This window comes from Phaenicophaeus curvirostris, chromosome 3 (assembly GCF_032191515.1).
Source record: "Phaenicophaeus curvirostris isolate KB17595 chromosome 3, BPBGC_Pcur_1.0, whole genome shotgun sequence".
Taxonomy (NCBI): Eukaryota; Metazoa; Chordata; class Aves; order Cuculiformes; family Cuculidae; genus Phaenicophaeus; species Phaenicophaeus curvirostris.
The window spans coordinates 45,082,903-45,099,652 of NC_091394.1; the positions used below are offsets into that span (position 1 = coordinate 45,082,903).

A 16,750-nucleotide genomic window follows, 5' to 3' on the forward strand; every position below is an offset into this window, starting at 1 on the left:
GTCATTAGCAAATCATAGCTGTGGCACTGCCAAAGCATTACCAAGTCAAAGAGTGCTGCCCCATCCCATTCTTCTCCATAGCAGAGTGTCCCACATGCTCGCTGCCTCCATTCTTTCCCATCCTCTCTCTCGTTTAAATATCTTTCACCACTAGATTGGCATTGGCAGCCAGCCAACCAGCCAGCACTTTAGCTAGACAAGTGCTATGTTGATATGTCTAGATCTTTGAAGTGTCACACAACAAGTCCAACAAGTTTGTTTTCTTCCTATTTTCATACTTTTTGCAGAGGGCCACAGCCAAAAAGTACATTTCCCATCAGTTTTTTTTTTCAAAACAGCTCCTTTCTGTGCAAACTTCTGCTGACAACTCCCATTTTGAATGCTTTGACCCCAATAATATTCTTGAGAATATGGCCGAGAGATGCCTTTGTAAATGATATTACATTATGCCTACATTAGGTATATACCCTGTCCCAGGAGCCCAAGCTCTGAAAGTCATGCTTGGGTTGGTTAACAGCTTTCAATGAGCACTGATGTGACGTACTGCTTAGAACAAAGTGCAAAGAGCTGTTATTTGCCATTGCTTCCCTCTACAGCACATTCTGAGCAGGGGCACGAGTGTGATTGGGCATATTTTAAAAAAATGTTGTGTATCAGGCTCAAAAAACCCATAACCTTAAAATAACGCAAAATTTAAAAAAAAGGCAAGTAAGAGAGAAAGTATAGTTTGTGCTGTTTTGGGAAAGTTCTCCTGTGTCTGAGCCCATTGGGTATTGGTTTCATTTTATTTCATTACCTCATCTGAAGCTGCACCGATAAGAAAATCACAAGCGGACCCTAAGTTACCAAGTCGGCCAGTGGAGCAGTAAAGTCACCACCCTTTCCTCTTCTGAAAAGCTGTTAGCAGTGCTGCCGTGGGGAGCTGTCACTCCTCTGGAAGAAACTGTGAGCTTCTGGGATAACTGACTTCTGAGATAAATGACTTTTTGGAGGCGATTCTCAGTCTCATCTTTTTACAGATAATTATGTTGCTTGATCTGGGGACTGTAAATCAGGTTTTGTCTATAGAGAAAGCCTCTCCTTTCAGTTTTTGCTGGTTTTATATAGTTACACTTCAAAACTGCTAGTCCTTCCTCACTGCTCATGGAGATGCTGGCCTGCCTTTCACATTCAGGTGTATTGTGGGTGACTTACATTAAAAGCTTTCCTACATGCCATATTATAGGTACACCTGCCAAATGTGAGATTCTCTAAGCTGTCTTGTTGCACCAGGCAGGAACCCTTCGTAATAATCTGGTGCTTGTGGCAGACAATGGGGCAGTCCACTTCCCACAGATGCTGCCTCTCACTTCTTCTATCACCCATTTGAACACTCAGCAGGAACTGATCACCATGGCAGGAACTTCTTTTAGGAGAGGTAACAGTCACACACAGATCTAAAGTGCATCACTGGTCCCCACAACTCAGAAATACAGACGCTTGTACTGCACTTAAGCAAACATAGTTCTTTTTTCTTGCTCACTAGATGTGTTTCACGGATAGAACCTGCAGGTAAAGAAAAACTACCTGGGTGCCTTTGCCAACGCAGGATTGTTAGAAGTGGTAAAATAAGAATTTTGCTCTATATTAGTCCTAAAAATAGTCAAGTGGATACACAAGGCTTCCCAAACTATTTTTCCACACACACTGCACCCACAGCAAGCATCACCTCCCTCCACACACACCTCTGTGGCAACCACTGGAATGGGTTGAAGATGAGCAAGCAGTGTTGGGTAACAGTATTTTTACAGCCTTAGTCAGTGTCACTCACTCATGTTCATGGACGCTTGTTTCTCGAAGGATTTTGCTTTTTTGCTTTTCTCTGTGCTTCTTGCTCCAGGTCACTGAGAGGATATCTGACCACTGAAGGCTTGTACAGACCGCCACCAAGTGCTCTGGAAACCATCCTTTCTGGCTTAAAAAACATTTGTGTGAAGGCGCAAGCATATCCCTGAGAATCCATGGCACTGGAGCGCTAATTCTGACTCACCACTTAACTTCTTACTGTCTCAGTTTCCTCACTGCGTGAGTAAGAAACATTAACTTGATTATTCTTTCTCAAGGGAGTTGCAAGGAATCATCATTGTTAGCATTTCTTTTTAAGCATGCAGCATATAAATAGTTCATAGAATCATAGAATAGTTGGGGTTGGAAGAGACCTTAAAGATCATCCAGTTCCAATCCCCCTGCGATGAGCAGGGACATGTCCCACTAGATCAGGCTGCCCAAGGCCCCATTCAACCTGGCCTTGATCCTAGCAACCGGAGATGTTTGTCCCACTCCACCCTAAGTAAGATTTGGGCTACTACTATATTGAAAAGTACCAACATCTCTCTTTGGGTCTGTTTCTAAGACCAAATCATCATTGTTGCTCCCTTGAGAAAATTAGTTCTACAAAGTTTGTGAGAAGTCATGAACATTAAGAACTCATAACAAAGCAGAGGATAAAAATAAAAAAATTTAAAAAGCAAACCCAAAGCAGTGAGAATATGGAGCCTTTAAAAAAATAAAAATAAGATAAAAAGTCCAGTCAATCAAACCAGCCAGAAAGAGAAGCAATATCTCAGTGGACATTGATATGATAACATGGACCACCCAGCCTTTTTCTCTCTCCCTCTCTCATTAGCAGTGTAGTAAACCCTGATTAATTTGTTATGCATCTTTAAGAACTAGTTGATAAAAATTATGTCTTGTGAAATCGGCAGATAGTCTGGGAAGTGATAGCTGTAACTTGGGGCAAATCCAGGATATCCTCGGCCATATGTTGCAACAAAATTCGGGTAACCCAACATTCCCATCCCTAGCATTAAAGCATCCACTGTATACGGTAATCCACGTGCCCTTCCTCTCATCCCTGCTGGAAACATCCCTTCTTTAGGTTGTGCTTTCTTACGTTCTACCCTTGGAGAATCTGGCAAGGGTGGCATCACATACTTCAGCTCAGTTAAGTTGTTCAGAACTCACTTATGTTGTTTTTTCCCCAAATTTCCTGCAATTTGTTACATGTTCTTTGCCACAAGGCCCTACAGGTAAGCCCAGAGCCCAAAGGCGGACAGGAACACACAATGTCCCCGTCAAGAGGACATGACCACCAAAAGCCTCACGCTCGAACTCTGGCAGACAAGCTGCTCACACGCACATTAAGTGCATGTGTAAGGGCTTTGCAGGACCGGAGCTCAAGACTAGACTAAAAAAACAACACCGATCACCAGCAGACAAGAGGGAGCACGCAGCAGAGAGCGCAGCAGCAAGAATCATAGAATCACTAGGTTGGAAAAGACCCACTGGATCATTGAGTCCAACCATTCCTATCAAACACTAAACCATGCCCCTCAGCACCTCATCCACCCATCTTTTATACACCTCCAGGGATGGTGACTCAATCACCTCCCTGGGAAGCCTGTTCCAGTGCCCAATGACCCTTTCTGTGAAAATTTTTTTCCTGATGTCAAGCCGGAAACTCTCCTGGCAGAGCTTGAGGCCATTCCCCCTCATCCTGTCTCCTGTCACTTGGGAGAAAGAGGCCAGTTCCCTGCTCTCCACAACCTCCTTTCAGGTAGTTGTAGAGAGCAATGAGGTCTCCCCTCAGCCTCCTCTTCTCCAGGCTAAACAACCCCAGCTCTCTCAGCCGCTCCTCGTAAGACCTGTTCTCCAGCCCCTTCACCAGCTTCGTTGCTCTTCTCTGGACTCGCTCCAGAGCCTCAACATCCTTCTTGTGGTGAGGGGCCCAGAACTGAACACAGTGTTCGAGGAGCGGTCTCACCAATACCAAGTACAGAGGGAGAATAACCTCTCTGGACCTGCTGGTCACGCCGTTTCTGATACAAGCCAAGATGCCATTGGCCTTCTTGGCCACCTGGGCACACTGCTGGCTCATGTTCAGTCGCTGTCAACCAACACCCCCAGGTCCCTCTCCTCCAGGCAGCTTTCTAGACAGACTTCTCCTAGTCTGTAGCACTGCACAGGGTTGTTGTGCCCCAAGTGCAGGAGCTGGCACTTGGCCTTGTTAAACCTCATCCCATTAGTTTCAGGGCGACCGCAGCATCTATTTTTTAGCTTTTAAAACGCCCGCTTGCATGGAAAGCCGCAACCGAGCAAAGCTTTCTTCTCGAGGCAAGGGCACGGGGCACCTCTCCTCCTCCTCCAGCCGCGCTCCGCTCCCCGTGGGAAGCGGGGTCCGGCTCGGGCACCGCCCCGCTCCCCGCTGCCCCGCCCCGGCCCGGCCCCGCCTCCTCCGCCGCCTGCGAGGGGAAATATGAAGCGGAGCCGGCGCGGCGCCGCACGGAGTCGGCGAGGGGCAGCGAGCGGCGGGGAGGGCGGCCCCGGGCACCGAGCGGCGGGCGGAGCGCGGCCCTGCGGCTGCCAGGAGAGATGCCCGGCGAGATGCCCGGCAGCCTGGTGAGGTACCTGCTGTCAGCCCTGCTGCTGCACGGTGAGTGCGGGGACGGGGGTATGTCTGGGGGGGTATCGATGGAGAGGTGTATGCACACAGGTATAATGTCTGTATGGCTATGAATGTACTTGCGTGACTGTATAGGCAGGCATGTGTATGTGTGCGTGTATATATACACAAATAGATGTGTGTATATATATATGCGTGTACATATATATGTGCGTACATATATATGTGCATCTATATATGTGTGCATATATATGTATCTATTTATGTGTGCGCATATATGCACGTGTGTGTGTGTGCATATATATATGCATGGATATGTGCGTGTATATACATGCATGTATGTGTGTTTGTGTCTATATATGTATGTGTGCATGTGTGTGTGTCTATATATGCATGTATATATGTGCATGTATACGTGTGTGGTTTTATATGCATGTGTATGCATGTTTGTGATTATATATATGTGCCTGATTATATATGTATGTGTATAGATATGCATGTCTGTATATGTAAGTGTATATATGTGCATGTCTATATATGCATGTATAGTGTGCATGTATATATATACATGCATGTGTATACACACACGTATATGTGTAGGCACTGTAGATATATGTATGTATATATGTATGCACGGGTATATATAGATCTGCATGTACGTATGTGTGTGTTTATATGCTTGTGTATATGTGTGTTTATATATACATGCGTGTATATACAGACACTAAATATATATAAATTCACATGTATATATGTATACATATGTGCCTGTGCTTGTGGTGTGCCTAAAAAGCCAGCAAAGGGGCCCCATAACCTCGCTGGTGCGGAGAGAGGGTTGCATGCGGTTGCGCTTGCCCGCCCGTCCTGGGTGCGGGTGCTGTATCCCTGCTGCTCTGCTGAGCTCAGGCAGAGGAAAGATCCATCTGGGTGCCAGAGCAGGCAAAGACCTTCTTCAGTCTGCCTGAACCCCGCTGTTAGCAGCTCTGCTCTCCCAAACGCATGGCAGAGAGCAGGAGGCAGCTGCTGTGGGCAAAACCAGACAGGAACGTCCCGGCTCCGAAGTTCACGTTGGTGGTGTTAGCATTGTATGCCTGTGACTGCTTGGATGGAGCAGCTGGTGGGGACACCTCACACAAAGACGATTTATGCATCTCTGGGCAAAGGCCTTGTTCTACCAGACTCTGGGGAACTTGGCTGATATGTCCCACAGGACCCGTGTTTCACCTGCAGGGGAAGAAGAGGTTTTTGATGTGGAGGTGTTTGCTGTGAAGCCTCAGGCAGCCAAGTTTGCCAGCACTGGGTCGTGTACCCAACAAAAAAATGTTTTGCTGCAGAGCACAGAGATTCTGGGTGTTATTACACACAGTCCTGCTCTGACGCTGTCTCAGCTGAGCCCTGGACTGACATTTCTCTGAAACTGCACAGTAGGTGAAATTGTACTGAGAAAAGCCAGCGTATTTTAAATTTAACTTACAAGTTCAGCTTGTAAATCCCTATTTAGACACTTAAATAGATAACTCATCTTTCCAGAAAACCTGTGTTCTTCAAGAGCAATTTCTGAAAAGGAGGCTGTTTAATGAGCTGCTTAGCGACGTCTTACATTTGGCAGCCAGATTTGAAAAATCTGGGTGCAATATTGTTCTGAAAGAGTAACTCAACTTACTCGGTTACAGCGTCATTGTGAAGAGTGTTCCTCATTCTGAGGTACTTTGTAGCATCGGACCTTCTTCAGCTAAATTTCTTAGGACCCCAAGCTTACTTGTAAAAAGAGGATTTTTTTTTTTAACTGTTACAATGTAAGTGACCTACATGGATTCAGTGTGGGATCCCTGAGCTGGGGTGAGGATTTCAAAGCTGTTCCTGGAGTTGATTTTGTGGAGCAGGGATTGTCTCTCTCTGTGTTTGTACAAGTGCTAAGAACACAGATGGTACTCAATAAATAATAAAGAGCATGGGCTTCTGATTGTGTGTTTTCTTTTAAGAAAGAAAGAGCAGGAGACCCTGTTCCCCAGGAGGGGGTTTTATACTCTTCTCACAGCTTAGCTATGAAATCCGGAAAGCATAGAAACGTGTTTAGCTGAGCCAGACTTGCCGGAACGCCAGAGGTGTTCTTTAAAAGTCTGTGATCTGAGATATAAAAGTCAAAATGGGAGGTTTGAAGTTAGAGGGTAAGGAAGGGAGGTGTAATTACAGGGTTGGACTCCCCGGCTCATCTGCTTGGAATTACAGAGCAGAGCTGAACCCGGCTAGAGCAGGAAACATTTAAATTGGGGCCAGCGATCAGATCAAAACAGCAGCTGCCAAAAAAGGATGAAGGAATAAAATAATCTATTTCTTCCATCTGTAGTTATATTTCACCAAATAATAGATACTTAAGTTTTTGTAGAAAGCTGTAGTTCAGCAGCTTGTATATAAAGATACACACCTTGGTAACGTGGGAGTGCACAGTCTGGCTCTAAGCTTCAGGCACTGGGAAACTACTGCCCTCTCACAAACTTGAAAATTACATTGGTGGCAGATGATGCGCTGAAATGCAGCCTGTCTAAATGTATTTACCCTCTTAGCTTTAACTTGGCCTAGAGCTTTTCCCTCTGTGCCATAGAGTCAATAGGAAATCCTATGGTCAGCAGCTAACCTGAACTGCTCATATGTAAGAATAACTAGCAATCCTGGGGGATTGCAATGTTAAGCATCTTTACAGCAGATGATGTTTTCTTTAGGATTTCTATTGCATGTGGTGATTTAAGGGTTAAAAGTGAGTGTGGGTGGGTGGATTGTTGAGGATTTTTAGGGCTTAAAGCTTTATGGCACAAGTTAAAATGTCCTGTAAGGCTAAAGCCTCTACTTTCATTACAATAAGAAATGCCTACTCTAACATCAGCAAACAAAAAAATGGGAAAATCTTGTATTCATAAAACCTCCACAATGTCAAAAAAAGAAAGGTCTGCAGCTGGAAGATGTCCATTTTCACTGTTTTCTTTGCTTAGACAAAAAACCACAGAAGTTTCAGATGTCAAATGCTAAGATCATTCAGCTCTAGAAAACCTGATTAATAAGAGCTATGCTCAAGTGGATTCAAAACAGCTTTGGCTAATTTCTTTTGTAAATGTAAACTTTTTTTACAAATACAGATGCTAAGAAGAAACCTTACTGTATTTCTGGTTATGTTAGCGTTAGAGTAATGAATTAGAAACTTTAAGTAAAACAATTTGTTAGTAACATCATGGAAATAGTACTAATAAAGATGATGAGGACAGGATTGCTAGGCTTTTCAGAGCAAACCTGTTTATGCTTTTAGAAGACCTCTGGCAATATTGCTTAAATTAGGTACGTAAAAGTGTTTCACTTCAAAACCTGTTCAGGAAAATAATAAGTGAATGTATTAGAAAATGTGAATGCCTTTATCAATAAAATGGACAAATATTGTGCTGTATACTAGAGGCATGCATGATCTATTCTCTCAGTAAAATACTGCTTTTGGAAATATGGATGACAACAAATAAAAAAAAAAAGAAGGGAAGACACACTGCTTAGTTTAAGACTTATAAAGCTTACAGGGAGAGTTAGAAGATGGACTTAATTTTATTCACAATTTCATCAGGGTAAATTCAATTTCATTCATCTCTGTAGCTTGACTATGGGCTAATAGTGGTACAGTGTAGGTGTCATGAACAGTAAGGACAATTTTTGTGCCCTGTAGGGTATCTGTAGGAGATGGACTGCCAGGCAGTGAAGCCCGAAACTGGCCTCAACCATGCTGAAGGCAAACACCTTCAGCTCTTCAGGGTCTGCAGGCTGCACAGCAGATGTCTCTGACAGAGAGCAGATGTTTCCTTCCAAGAGGGCAAGACCAAACTACTGTTGATACTGAATCACACTTAACAGCCCAGTGCTGCACCCACTCAAGCCAGTGGGAGAGTTCCTGCTGCCCTGAACAGAGGTGGGCTTTAACCCTTCAGGGCTTCATAAAGAAGCCCACACTCTGGGCAGTGGCGTTTCACCTTGCATGAGTAGCAGCAGTCACCCCGATTAAGAGCCAAACTTCAACCTAGCAGAGGTTATCGGCTGTGTAACTGCTTGGCGCTTAGTTCTCTGACTTCTTCCAAGACAGGACATGGGGTAAGGACCAAGTTGCAGAGTAATGGAGGACCTCAATGCTGGGATAGTCACCCTCGGGGAGGTTTCTTTTTAGCTGTTCCGCCTAAACATGCTTCACATCTCTCTGCAGGATCTTCCACGCTCTGAAACATTCGTTTTGCATCTCTTTGAAAGCTGTACCTGGAAACTCTGTATGCACAAGAAAGGCAACAGATATATGTGAAAGGAAATCATTGTCCTGTCTGCTTCCATGACCATAAACCCAGCTTTCCTTTCCCAACCCTTTTGTTTGTAGTAGCTAATTTAGGTCCCAATCCTGCAAGAACTCTTTGAAGTTTGAAGTGCAGGGAAAACACTGGAAAACACAGCCTGCAGCTTGGTAACAGGATGTTATATTCTCTGTAGCAATTACGTAAGTTTGCACTGTAGCTAAAAGCCTGTCATGGGCATTATCTAACACTATCCCACATCAAGAAAGAGCGTAATCCAAATGTCTATTTATTTAATTGTGCAGGGCAACTGCCCAGATAAGGAGAGCTATAAACTTAATCCAGCCAATTACTCTTTATCTGTTGGAAGGTTTTTCAAGTTTCAAACAAGTTCTAACTTGAAAGCAGTTTGCTGCGGAAATAAAGAACGAATGTTAAAATGTTTCTGTTGGAGATCAAGACACATTTTGAACTTCTAGTATCACTTTAGGTTATTTTAATTCCTAATAAAATTATACTCCTCTGGATTTACATTGCTATAAATGAAAGAAAAAGTGAAGTGGGTCCTGATGAGTAATCCCAATCTAAGACCAGGTTTGAATCCTACTTTCAGGTAACATTTTTTTCTCCTGTTTAGCAAAGGATGAACCTGCTGAACGCCTAATAGCTTTGAGTCTGGTTAGAAGCCATGGTTTAAATTCTGGTAAAGGTGTTAATTAAACTGATTAAATCTAAACAGTTTAAGATTATTTGCATTATACTTTTGCAATCTGGCATAGCTGAGAACATAATTTGGCCAGGGTGTTTAAGCTTGAATTAAATTGTAAGAAATTGTTTTCAAGCACAATTCTATTTATCATTATCTGTGTTGCAGTTGTACATTATTTGCATGCTATTTTCCAGAAAATTAAAAGATTTATTCTAGCAGCTCAGATGTTTTTTTCTAGAGCTGTTGATGGAGAGCTTTGTGATAGTCATTTTTGGAACATATTTGGGTAACGGCCTGCCAACAGATTGCCCTTTTAACGTTTGTATTTTACTCGCAGCTATGTGCAGAAGTCTTTGAAGAACTTGAAAGTATCCTATCTTCTCTTAACAATTACTTTTATCTTGATTAGTTGTTCCCACATCAGATACAGGTTTATAACCTGAGAGCCTGAAGTCCCCTGCCTGGTGTAGTACGTGCTCCTGTCTATGTCTTCCTGGAGTGGCAGCTGTACAGACCTCCACTTTCCCATTCAGATAGATATTGCATCTGTCTCTGTCAAGTGTGAACTGTGAGGGGCTGGGAAGAGATCCCCAGCTAGCAGTAGCACCTCTTATTCTATTTTCGATTAGTTTGGTGCTAAAGAGGTAATCTATGCTGCTATGGCTTGATTACAAGGGAGAAGTTGGATATCAGCTCATCAGAAAATGTATTTGGTTTGCTTTGGTTTTCTAGCTGGCATTTCTGATAGACTCTGGAATTTTCCTTTTCTTTCTGGACTTGCTCCTTTGAGTGATACAATATTATGAACTGTGGTTGTATTGTAGCTAAAGTGAAAACTAGCCGGAGACTTCACAGAATTATTGCTATGAGTCTCATGCAAAGATTGGTGGTTTTTTGTTTGAAGTCTACCACACTTTTGAGTGATACTAAGGTGGATTTTGTTTATTTTTCACAAATGGGTAAGATTCCTTCATAACACAAAAATTCAGAAGTCAGTCAGGGAGAGTCTGAGATACTTACATGGATTTACCATGGAGTCTACCATCTTTCTGTGCTGTAGTGAACAGCAGACTTGGATCTCTTTGAATGAAAGTAGTGGCTGCAACTATGGTGCAACTGCATCTAGGCTCCCAAGCGGGCTTTTAAAGAGCCATGAAAGCCTCTTCCCAGTTTCATGAAAGCGCATTTTAACCTTGAGCCTTCCAGCAATGTCCTATTTAAAAAGGACAAATGGATCTTTAAAAATAGTGATGTCATCCCTGCAGGACCTCAGTTTTGTAGAACACCTTGTTGTATACTGCCAGGGGTGGAGCAAGGGACACTGTGCTGTCACTAAGCACCTGCTGCGAGGAAAAGCGCAGGAAGATGGTGTCTGGTTTAATGCCTTGCATGGGACATATCTCACTAGTCTTATGTTTGATCTTAAGAAGGAACTAGGGGAAGTTATGGCACCTTTGTGCATAACATGTATGTGCAGGCATATGCCAGTAAATATAAAGGCATTGAATTAAGGACTTGGTAAGGAAAGAGACTCTGCTAAACTATATCCTTGCCCCAGTAATACACACATAGGTAAAGGTCCCATTGCTGCCTTTTGATTTTATACTATAAATCATATCCTGATGGTCATGTCCTGTTTATGTGATGTTGTATAGCACGTGTGTGTTTTCTGCATCCCTTCCTCTGTCTCTGCAGACTTTGTTATGTTCTCATGCATGTCTTGATTACCTAAACTTATTCCTGCTCTCATTTATGACACTTCAATAGATAAAAGTCAAACAAATACCCTCTTCGCATGTACAGATCTTTAGGGCTATCCATACAAATCTCCTTTTCGTCCAGTGGTTACAGCTTGTCGTTTGCAAGCTGCAGATGATAGGGAGAGCTGGGATCACATTGCTTTTGAGCTATGTCAAAGAAAAGACATTGTATAATGCCACATAAAGTTTGACCTCTTTTCAAAATGCCCTTCTTTTTATTTTGTGCTCCAGGGAATACTTGGGAATGTATAATGTGGTTACTGCATTTTCTCCTTTGATATGTGCACATACAAGATGGTATCCTCCCGCAGAAGGATTTTTGCTTGGAGAAATTAAATGCCCAAGTGTGTTTAAATGAATAAATCATTCACTTTAAGTGTGTCTATATTCATGAATCATATGACATGAGCTAGGCAAAATACAGCTGCTTAAAAGCAAATGGTATAATAAATATGCCTTGGAAGTAGTCACTTGAACCATTTCAAAACCTCCTCTTGATGGCAGATTTCAAACACTTAACAACTTCAAATAGAAATGTAAATTTTCAGAGACTTAGTCACTGGGAGATAATTAGTTTGCAGGAGACACCCCAACAGCAATATTTCTATTGAAACAGTTAGTACTGATGGCAACTGCCTCTACCAGGAACTTTGCAGGTGGTATCACTTCAGACCCAAAAGATGCTCTGAGCCCGTGGACAGGAGTGTTCACTCCATTTTAGAATAAGTTGCTGACTTAGTAATGACACTTTTTGAGTGTGTAGACACGTAGAGATAGAGAAGGCTGTTAGAAGGCAAACTCTTAGTCAGCAGCTGTGATTCATAATGACAGAAATAAATATGCTGGTAAGTACCTGTACCTAGCTGAACTTGTTCTCCAGACAGTGTGCAGCCTGTGCTATCCACCCCATATGCACAAGGTTTCAGATAAACCCAAGTTTTTGAGTGTGAAGTGATGTTCAGGTGCAGTGGGTTGCAGATGTGGCACAGAACAGAGCTGCTGTGCTGAGGTGCTGGCTTCAGCCCAGGAGGCTGTACCACCGTGCACGCGAAGCGTTGACCCTGTCTAGTAACTCCTGCCTCTCCAAAGATGCAGTTAGCCTAAACAAAGTGTCATCTTGACACGACCATAGCATTTCTGAAGTGGCCATACTGTTTGTGGCTGCAGAACAGGAGTTGTTTGACGCTAGCATGAATAACTCTGCTGACCAATGTAGAAATACCTGAGAAAGCTCGATTTCCAGGAAGGGAGAATTACTGACCCTCTGAAAATCAGGCTCCTTTAAGGGCATCTCAGATGGTGTGCTCAAATATCAAAGCATCCCTAGTATTTATTACCTTTTAGAAAGTAAGGCCATAAATTCTCATTCAGATGGAAGAATTAATTGTAACCTGCAACAAAGCTACCAGATTTTCCAGTAAGGACTTTGTGAGGTTGTGCTCATTAATCTTATGATATCTTGAGATCATTGAGTGGTGAAAACTGTTTACATTCAAGTATTTATTGTATTCTTTTTGATCATACTTTACCCTGCCTAGTGGGTAAGTCCTTGCCTTTGTTTAGCTTAGGAATTGCCGGTTTTAAGTGGTTGATGTGTATTTATATTTTTAGCAATGACATTTTCCCAGGTGTTACTTAAGTTTCTTCCAGAAGATCTAAGACTTAGCTAACATAATGAATCACTGACACAATTTTCTTTTTTTGCAATAGGAAATGGCAAAAACTTGTAATGGTGTCTGCCTAGAAACAAACTATACTGATTTTTTTGTAATTTCTGTGGTCATGCTGTGTGCTGCCCAAGCATGTGCCTAACTAAGATGGTGCCTCGGGAATAAAGTGTAGGATCCTGGGTTAGGCACCTTGGTGTGGTAGAGGGTTGCACCACGCATTGATGATCCCAGAGAGCCCAGTTCTTGAGCCAGGTCAGCCAAGGGGGCACCAGAAAAGATGGAAGTGAACCCCAGACCCTGCCCCTGGGAGCATGTGTTAGAGAGACTTCCCACTCCTGAGACAGATGCTCTGACTTCCTGAGCATGCAACCAATCCCTCCACCTCACCCCATATTTGTTTTCTAGCCTGCTGGTTCTTAAATTCCTTCTGGCAAAGTAATACAGTTTCCAGCCCATTATGTAAGGTTCGTGTTTTTCACCTCTTAACCTCTAAATGTGTGTTTTTCTTTTGATCCGTGTTTTCTAACATATCTAAGAGTAGGCTAAAAGAGTAAAGACGCATTCCTTCTGAAGCTATGTATCCATTTTGTTTAATTAATATTGTGTAGAGAGAGCACTGGTGGGTTTTGCATGCATACATTAGTAGAAACCAAAATTACTGTTCACTGAACATAAAATTAGGTTCTGAAATTCTTTTTCCCCTTTAAAATAAAAATAGCAGAATCTGCCTTTAATTGACCCATGTCAGTCGTCACAGAGGCTTCCTGTGTGCAGAAGCTTTGCTTTTAATATCTGTTTTCCTTTGGCTTTAAAGAGTAGTCTTTATTTGCAAGTTTATTATAGAAGCGTTCAAATTAGAGGTGGGCTGAAACCGCAGAGTGTTTGTCCGGATCCAGGTTTTTGATTGTCCTGACCACATCACCTGGGTGTGGAAACACCACACTTTGGTTAAAGTCCTCTCCTTAGTATATTTTGTAAAGCAAATTTATGCAGTGGATTAATAGTGGGCTAAGAGAGAGGACAAGCTTCTTGTAAAGTGCCCTTCTGTACAAGAAAGATATTGAGTTGCTGGAGTGTGTCCAGAGAAGGGCAATGAGGCTGGTGAAGGGTCTAGAGCACAAGTCTTACGAGGAGCAGCTGAGGGAACTGGGATTGTTTAGCATGGAGAAAAGTAGGCTGAGGAGAAACCTTATCACTCTTTACAACTACCCAAAATGAGGTTGTAGTAAGGTGGTAACAAGTGATAGGATGAGAGGAAATGGCCTCAAGTTGCAATAGGGAAAGTTTAGGTTGGATATTAGGAAAAATTGCTTTAGGGAAGGAGTGGTGAAGCATTGGAACAGGCTGCTTGGGGAAGTGGTTGAGTTGCCATTCGTCAAAAAACATGTAGATGTAGCACTCCAGGAAATAGTCTAGTAGACATGTTGGTAATGAATTGATGGTTGGACTTGATGGTCTTAGAGGTCTTTTCCAACCTTAAGAATTCTATGATTTTGCATTTGTTGGGTTTTTTTAAGACAAGACAAGAAATGTAAACAATACTTTCCTAGACACATAACACTGCAAACAAGAGTCATTCAGTACAAGATATTCTCAACCTCCTTTATCGTGTTGAAGTCTTTCTCACCAGGGCCTCTTCATGATTTATACTCTTTTTCTATGACAGGGCTGGGGGAAGGTTCTGCTCTTCTTCACCCGGACAGCAGGTCCCATCCTCGGTCCTTGGAGAAGAGTGCATGGAGGGCTTTCAAGGAGTCACAGTGTCATCATATGCTGAAACACCTTCACAATGGAGCCCGGATCACTGTGCAGATGCCTCCTAGTATTGAGGGACACTGGGTCTCTACCGGGTAAGGAAAGATAAAACAACATGTTTGTGTATTATAGGTGGAAGAGAAGAGGTGAAGGAAGAATATTCCCATTTTAAGCAGCAGGGGAAATATTTGCTTTAATATAGTGATGGTCTAAATTCCAGATGCTTGCTATATGTTTATGTATAAAAGGAGAAGGAGCAGCATTATGTGCATCAGAATAGCATGCTATTAAGCTGTCTCAATGAATCAATTTATAGTCTGGATTTGAAACAGCATGCTGTGAAATATCTTTAAATCTCTCTTTGAATAGGAAGGAGCCCAGCAAGTTGCCAAAATGGGTGCTTATTCAAACATAACATTGTACTATCTTTGAGTACATGCATTAGATCCATTGAATGAGTCCTTATATTCAAAGCGTGTGTCTAGCACAGGTTTTATTAGCAAAAGAAATTAAGAAGCTGTGTTTCACCATCTTTGTTACTCTCTGTACATGATGACTTTTAATTCAGAGAGCTATTTTGCTTTCTGTGGCTCAGCAGGCAATATTCGCATGCTTATTTAAAATGTCTTGTAGTAGGAAAGACTGGGTTTTTTTAATAGAAAGTATCATATTTATGTTAAGCAGCATGGATGTGACGGGGGCACAAGTTTGAAAGCACAAAAGGGCTTTCTACAGGAAGTGAGATTTAACTGCCATTTAGATCTTCAAAAAAAAAAAAAAATAAAACAATCAAAGAAAAAACAGAAAACCTGAATATTGCATGCTCCACATTCAAGCCAAATAGAAGAATTGCATTAACAGTCAACAGTTTTCATTAACTGTCCTCTTGAGAGTCTGAGTGGAAGAGCTGAGGACGCGATCCTGCACATCGGCTGCAGAGCAGAACTGGTGGAGCTCCACTGAGAAGATTGTACAGCAGCATAGGAGCCATTTCTTTGTACTATTATGTGGATGTTTGGCACTTCACTTTCTGATATTATCAGTCCTTTTGCTAAATCTACCATGCAAAAGAGAAGAATAGATGATTAATAAGCTGTTAATTTTTTTCAGATAAACTGTTGTCTAACTGGCAAGCCACAGATGCTAAGTTTCTATTTACCTCCATTTATGTTAGAGGGGCATGAGCACCCAAGTGTCTCTGTGGACCCATGTGGGTTTACTCAGTATTGTTACCTGTAGTGTACGAGATGTGCCACCTTGCTAAAATTTTGTTTCCATCACTTTCTGTCTTCCCCACAGCTGTGAAGTTAGAGCAGGCCCGGAGTTCATCACAAGATCTTACAGGTTCTACCACAATAATACATTTAAGGCCTATCAGTTTTACTATGGTGGCAATCGCTGCACAAACCCTATCTACACATTAGTTATACGTGGCAAAATACGTCTCCGTCAAGCATCCTGGATCATCCGAGGGGGCACTGAAGCTGATTATCAACTACGCAGCATACAGATCATATGCCACAACGAAGCAGTAGCCAAGAAGTTAAGTGAGTTGGTGAACAATACGTGTCCTGGATTTATACCAGCAGGTAGTCCCTGGGAGCAGGATGTGAGCTATGATTTGCTCAGAGAAGAGAATGGCTGTGAATGCACCAAAGCTCTGAATTTTGCCATGCATGAACTCCAGCTGATCCGTGTGGAGAAGCAGTACCTGCACCACAATTTAGACCTCCTTGTGGAGGAGCTATTTCTTGGAGACATTCATACTGATGCTACTCAGAGGAGGTACTATCGGCCTTCTAGTTACCAACCTCCTCTTCAAAATGCCAAGGTACGCGTGAGTATATATGCCCTCTTTTTAAGATGCCAGCAACAAAGGCCACATTATTCAGCTCTTATGAGTCATTGCACTAGTGTAACCTAAAATGTAGGTGGGGCTCAAAAATACGAGGTGGATTTGCACACTTAGATGATGCAGCCGATTACAAAATGGTCATAGAGCATATATCTTGAGAATAGTAACTCTTCTGTTGTCTATGAGACTGCATCAAATGTGCAAGTAGTCTGATAAACTAACATCAACTAAAAGCCCCTCTGAAGATGGAACC

General features: G+C 42.5%; 1 protein-coding gene across 1 annotated transcript in view; it reads left to right on the top strand.

Moving 5' to 3' along the window:
- The first annotated feature begins 2,800 nt into the window (after positions 1 to 2,800).
- Positions 2,801 to 16,750, top strand: part of APCDD1 (APC down-regulated 1) — a 31,122-nt gene continuing 17,172 nt past the window's right edge. Inside the window, exons 1-4 of the mRNA XM_069853169.1 lie at positions 2,801 to 2,819; positions 4,124 to 4,471; positions 14,554 to 14,737; positions 15,942 to 16,473. Of these exons, the coding sequence (XP_069709270.1) occupies positions 2,801 to 2,819; positions 4,124 to 4,471; positions 14,554 to 14,737; positions 15,942 to 16,473 (1,083 nt within the window). The remainder of the gene's footprint in view (positions 2,820 to 4,123; positions 4,472 to 14,553; positions 14,738 to 15,941; positions 16,474 to 16,750) is intronic.